A 6,415-nucleotide genomic window follows, 5' to 3' on the forward strand; every position below is an offset into this window, starting at 1 on the left:
ACTAAGATAGTAGCATACTAAGCTTAGTAGCCCTTACTAACGATCTATGAATACCATTTTGATAGTATGCTACTACTTAGAATGCTACTTGGGCGTTAGTAGCTTACTAAGGAAACTATGAATACGGCCGTATGAGTCCTCTGCAAAACGCGTCCAGAAAAACACTTTCCCAGATGCGCTCCGAACAAGGGCCGTCAAGCAACTGAAAAGTTGACATTGCGCGGGGTTGGGCAAAAACCCACGCGATCTATTCCTGCCGGCAACAGTTCACTCACCCTCAGAATAGGTCCGGACGCAATTATTTAGTTGCGGCAACTAAAAAGCCACCCGTGCGCGGGGCCACAGTCAATGCCGTGTGTTTCATTTGCACTTCCATAAAGCAACTAAATAGTTGCTTTGAAAAAGTTTCCAGTGCGCGGGGGCCCAATTCTAGCGTCGTTAAGGATCAATATAAACAATAAACATCAGAATATGCAATCTATTCACAGGATGGTCAATTGGTATTATTTTTTCGTGAGAAAGTTGCACTTGTAATTGTTCTTCACAATCAAACTTGTAATTATATAAGTGCATTCACGTTTGAAATACCATTAGGAACTGTTGAAGTTATTTCGGGTTTCCCACCGGATAAGGTTCTCCATCTCTGCCGACGTTTCGATGGTCGTGTCGTCCATCGCCATCAGGGCTCATTCAAGCCCTGATGACGATGGACGACACGACCATCGAAACGTCGGCAGAGATGGAGAACCTTATCCGGTGGGAAACCCGAAATAACTTCAACAACATCATACGCCGGGAAAACCTCAGATCTTTCTTTACCATTAGGAACTTTTACGTACGATACAATCAATGGTAACTACCAGTGTTCAGTGGCCAATGCTTTATTCGCGACAGATACAAACACTTTTACACCTTCCCTCCTCCTTCCGCACTCTCTCTTCCGTACTGTCCCTTCGACAGCGGACTGTAGACTGCCAAGAAAAAAAAGGAAGTCCACCCTCCCGCTCTCACGGCCCAGTAACGGCCCGCCGGCCAACCGCACCAACACATTCAAAAAGGCGGCGGGAGACCCACTCCCCAAACATTCCGCCCGCCTCGTCTGAAGGACGAAAGAACTGCACAGGGAGCAGTCCGCCCGCCATGATCGGCCGGTATCACGGCTACTGTCCCGCTGGCATTGGCAGCGGACTGAGTCTCACGATCGGACGTTGTAGCGTGGTATTCGCCATTTTCACTGTTACCACGCGAACTAATCCATCCGGTCCAGGATGAACCTCGGTTATGCGGCCCAATGGCCACTTCGAAGGTGGGTAGCGGTCGTCTCGGACGATCATGAGCTGTCTTAAGGTCTGGTTTCGCTGGTGCGTCCCGCGGCTGCGTCCGACTGCTGCGGCCGGCCGCCACTGACTCATCATATGTACTATACATTGTAGTGGTTTCTTCGACGCGGCTCGGCCGTCGCGTTCAACGTCTGGCCGCCGACGTCTGCGGCCCGACTGCTCGTGAAGCAGTCGAGACGCAGACGTCGCTGCGGGCAGTCGTGCACTTGGTCGTGAGCTGAGCGATGGCTACCAAATTTTCTGCCTGAGACGAGAGCCTGATAGAAGAATGAAGGAAATATGCACCTCTTTACGGCAATCAGGATAAATATTTCAAATATTACGCGATAAAGTAGAATACCAGGCCTGTGATTACATAGAAACTAGGGAAAAAGCAAGAAAATGTTTTTCTTTTATATTTATTAATAGGTTTATATCATTGGCACTGAAATAATTCACTTCCTTCGTTCATATACAATGGGTCGGTCAATGCTCATGAGTCGATATACACGTTCCTGCTGCCAGATTGAAGCTCCTTCTTCATTGAAAAACTTCATTAAAATGTCTCTCTCAGATCAAAACCTTCTGATCCAGCGAAGCCCCCAGTTCTTCCCGAAGGGCGATGTTTGCTGGTCGGTCTACATTAGCTTCGAACTCCTATTGTGGCCGCTGTTGCTTCTCTAATAACCATCCCTCAATAAATTATGCAGAAGGCATGCTGTTATTATCAGGTGTTCGCATATTTAAGGGGTAATCGATATTGGTGGATAAAACACAAGAAACACTTGACTTAGCAGCCCAAATGCATTTTCCGTTGCTCGACGAGCACGAGTTTACCTGTTATTTAATACAATCTTGGCTCTCTCCCCCCGAGATTTTACTTTTTTATATGGCTTCATTGTGTGTTTGTGCAATCTGAACACTTCTTCACCAACGATAACATGGGGCAAAAGCTTATGACACACGGGAAGTCTTTCATCTGGCGGGAAAAATTTGATTTATAGAATATTCCACTGCCTCCTTCTTTTTCATATGATCCAACATCTCTGGCAACAAAATTAAAATTAGCGCCATCCATGGCTAGTAACACAATGAAAAAGTATTCCTTGTAGTTAAAGAACAAAGATCCGCTGGCTTTTGGGCAGAATATTCTAACGTATTTTCCGTCAACGGGGCACACACAATTTCGAAAGTTCCATCTCTCCCAAAAATCCAAAGCATTCTTCTTCAAAGACTTATGAATTTGTGGGGAAGTATACAAAAGGTACTAAACGGCTACACAATGCTTTTAGTGTTTCTTTAAGTATCGCACTTTAATAACTGTATGAAATACGAAAGGAAAAGCTCAGTGACCAAAAGGTTTCTCCTGTACCTAGACACTTGAAAAAGATTATTCCTTTATTAGTTGATTAATTGGTATTTTTTTCTTTTATCATAAAGGGGATTACTGTAAAAAAGGTGGAAGAATGAAAGGGACAATTACTTAAAATACAAGCGAAAGCAAAAGCTCGGGACAGGCTCTGCTGCTTCTGTCAAAACGTCAAAATGGCATTGACATTGAGCTGTTAGGCCAAAGAACTTCTGAACCATTATCGCTAGAAAAATTGTTAAGAAGAAACAAATTTCAGATGATTCATGAGCGCTAACCCCAGACTCCGTTGCACTCAGAAGTGTACGAAATTGAGGAAGACTTCAAAGGCAGCTAAGTATTACTTCATGGATGGCTGAATATTTTGAAGAGAGAGCAAGAAAGAGATTGGAAATAATAAAAGACATGAGAAAACGATGAAATTGGCCATTTCGTGAAAATCACGGCTTTAAAATTGAAAAAAAATATCCCCAAAGTTAATTGCGAAGGCTCAATGTATCCGGAGAAAATCGTTGTCCATTTTCACCATGCTCCAAGCCAACCTCTCGAAAGGCAAACAGATACTGAAATGTATTTTCTGCTGAAAACAATGTTGTCGGGCCGCAGCCGTCTTGCGACCGGGACGCGCGAAAGAAACCACCCTGCCGCAGCGTCCAACCGCAACGACCGAACGCGGCAGTCGGACGCAGCCGCGAGACGCCCCACAGTGGGCGAAATGCCCCAAAAGATGGTCAAAACTAAAAATCATTCCTATATGGCCTAAAAGATGACGTTTTATATGTTTTTGAGGTTGCTGAGTGCGATTCTGAAGTCATAATTTAAAAAAATCATGGTGAAAGATGAATTATGATATATAAATTAAAAGAAGTTCAGAATAAATAAGGCATAAACTATGAAATATAGGCAAAGTAAGAAGTTTTAAGTTTACAAAAATATGAGTGAATAATGGAATAACATAGATGAATAAAGAATTTATCTGGCATTATTTTATAAATAACAATGAATGGGTAGTTAAATGCGTAGCAATTAAATTCATGACCCAAGCAAATGTTAATTATTGCAGTGATCTCAACTTTGTAAGCAGTTCCTCAAAAGCTCCTCAGTTCAGGTGGATCACTGCTTACAAAGTCGTCTGAAGAGTTGTCGGAATATACTTCGGGAGAGGTCGATGAGGATGGGCATGAAGCTTCAGACATTGTAACACTCGGTGGTATTATCAGAAGCAACGCCTCGCTGCTTAAGCATTGCAATTTCTTTTTCGGCAATGGCCTTGGGCTGTTTATTAAAGGATCTGAAAAAATCAACAGCCTGGAATAAACATCTTGCATATTTTTTCGGCGTGAACATATCCGTGCAAAAACTTCACGAAGCCTCTTAAAATATTTATTGCACGCCTCCTGGGCTTCTTCTGACATCCATCCAATGGGCAATATGGAATTTCTATTAAATAATTCCTTTCAATGTACAAATAGTTTATGCACCGTTGTTGGCATGTTGAACCAGGGATATTAGCGCACGAATAAACGGGCAGTTTCAATTGCATACTCTTCAAATATGTCGACATCTATTTGATGGCCGCAGGATATGACTTACAAAATGGTATGCATACGTTTAATCAAATTTAAGTCCAAGCCAGTAATGGACGCAGAAACGCTGCTATTTTCAAAGGAACGACGAGCTGTGTTTCCGTCATTGCTACTCCCAAAACTTTGCTTTGGCCTCTAAACAATGAGGCCTAGGTGAGACCTGAAAAACTTTCTTTGTGCAGTCTGAAGGACAGATGTATGAAACATTCAAAGCATCGAAGCATACTAATACGTGCTAGTAGTATGGCATCCCCCGATCCGCCTCACGGTTGGAAGCATTAAACACAATAGAAAGATACAACGTGTCGTTTGTACAGCGAAGGAATAAACATTGTAAATCACGGACGTGAGCCAATAACCAAGTTGAGAAAAGGGTGCATGGTGCACCCTCCACGTCCCTGCACACTATCAACCGACTCCTTCCCCGTAAACCAAACAGCCGATTCAACGCGCTGAAAACCAATTGGACTCTTCCCCCCAAACATCTCCAAACCAAGCCCACATTCCTCATGAAACATATCAAACTACAAATTGTACTTTTCACCGGAAGATTATCGGAATCGTCGAAATATATAGATCGAAAGTATTGGAATTACAAGTGAAATTTAAAACGTCTTTCAATGGCCCATTCAAAATTTGAATAGTTAATAACAAAACGTATAAACAATTTTTGAAACTTGAAAATAAATACTCATAGTTCAATTTCATAACTAGACACATTCGCATAAAAATATTCATGTCTTCAACGGAAACATATGAGCGTGTAGAGTACCGACTATGGAACCCAACGCGTGGCCATGTGATTATCTTAATTAAATGGCTTAAACTTTGCGAGGGGCAGTTTGGGGCAGCAAATGTTTGTTTCGTAATAACAATTAAATGTGTAAGATTGATTATATGCTTGTTATTACGCAGAATACGATAGAATGCTAAACTTATGACTTAATTTTTAAATAATTTTTCGAATAATATTGTATTAATTTTATTCAAAAAATAACTTTAATACTGCCAATTTATTAACCTATAGCAATTTTTAAGAAATTTATTTAGATTACACACACATTGCTTGGCTAAATACATTTTACAGAACGAAATTCGCCCAATTACAACAGCAGTAGCGTTATAATGAACTACAAGTACTTATTCTTGCGCTGGTCAGTGGCCGCTCTTACTCACGCGGACATCACTTTCACAGTGGTTTATCAACGCGTAAACATACTCACCAGCCTTTAAAATAGTATTTTCGGACGCTCCCATTCTTCCTTTAGCCAATACATAATTTCAAAAACCTTATATACTAAGTTCATATTTTCCTATTTTGGCCACGTTTTTGGGCATTTCGCTCACTGTGCGCCCCAGCGAAACCAGACCTTTACAGTGAAGTTTTCCTTTGGATCACGCCATTTGGTCCTCTGCTGCAGGTGGTGAAGGTACTCTCGTGACCAGCGTTTCCAAAAGTTCAGCTGCAGCCGTTGAAGAAGACGCCATCTGGATAAGCAATTACCTGAAATATTGGGACACTCAGGTTCTGGAATTAGAAACAAAGTATCACCAATTAAAAAGTGGGCTGGGGTCAGAGCATTTAGGTCATCTGGATCAGAGGACATTGGATGGAGAGGTCGGGAGTTGAGACAGGCCGCAATTTGAATAAGAACTGTTGAGAACTCTTCAAACGTGAGGGTATGTTCACCAACTACTCTGAGAAGGTGATGTTTCGTTGACTTTACCCCAGCCTCCCATAGACCACCAAAATGTGGAAAATTCGGTGGTATGAAAGACCAACTTGTTCCATCATCGGCCAGGACTGAAGCAACTTCGGCGTAGAAATCCGAAGCTGCGCCGAACATCCTCCGCAGTTCCTTGGCGGCCCCTTGGAAAGTGGTCGCATTGTCGCTGTATAGCGTGCGGCAAACACCTCGACGTCCAGCAAAGCGTCGATAGGCAGCCAGGAACGAGTGAGTTGTGAGGTCACTGACGGCTTCCAGATGAATTGCTCGTGTAGCAAAACACACGAACAGTGCTACATAGCCCTTGTATGAGCGATGTCCTCTGCCTTTGGTAGTGCGCAGGTAAAATGGGCCTGCGTAGTCGAGTCCAGCTACACTGAAGGGGCGCGCTGGTGTCGTCCGCGTTGCAGGAAG

General features: G+C 42.9%; 1 protein-coding gene across 1 annotated transcript; it reads right to left on the reverse strand.

Moving 5' to 3' along the window:
* Nucleotides 1-829: 829 nt before the first annotated feature.
* Nucleotides 830-6,161, reverse strand: LOC124162479. Its single transcript, XM_046539023.1, has 2 exons — nucleotides 5,622-6,161; nucleotides 830-1,557 (listed from the first exon to the last, which is right to left on the reverse strand). The coding sequence occupies exons 1-2, from the start codon at nucleotides 6,119-6,121 to the stop codon at nucleotides 1,161-1,163; spliced, it is 897 nt and encodes a 298-aa protein (XP_046394979.1). The 5' UTR covers nucleotides 6,122-6,161; the 3' UTR covers nucleotides 830-1,160.
* Nucleotides 6,162-6,415: the final 254 nt, after the last annotated feature.

The sequence above is a fragment of the Ischnura elegans genome, chromosome 7 (assembly GCF_921293095.1).
Source record: "Ischnura elegans chromosome 7, ioIscEleg1.1, whole genome shotgun sequence".
NCBI lineage: Eukaryota > Metazoa > Arthropoda > Insecta > Odonata > Coenagrionidae > Ischnura > Ischnura elegans.

Bases quoted from the DNA above. Each gene is read 5' to 3' on its own strand.
- LOC124162479 (XM_046539023.1), bottom strand. From the start codon at position 6,121: ATGTTCGGCGCAGCTTCGGATTTCTACGCCGAAGTTGCTTCAGTCCTG. The intron at 1,558-5,621 runs GTGAGCGAAATG...GCCATCGCTCAG, and splicing joins TGGTTTCGCTGGGGCGCACA to CTCACGACCAAGTGCACGAC.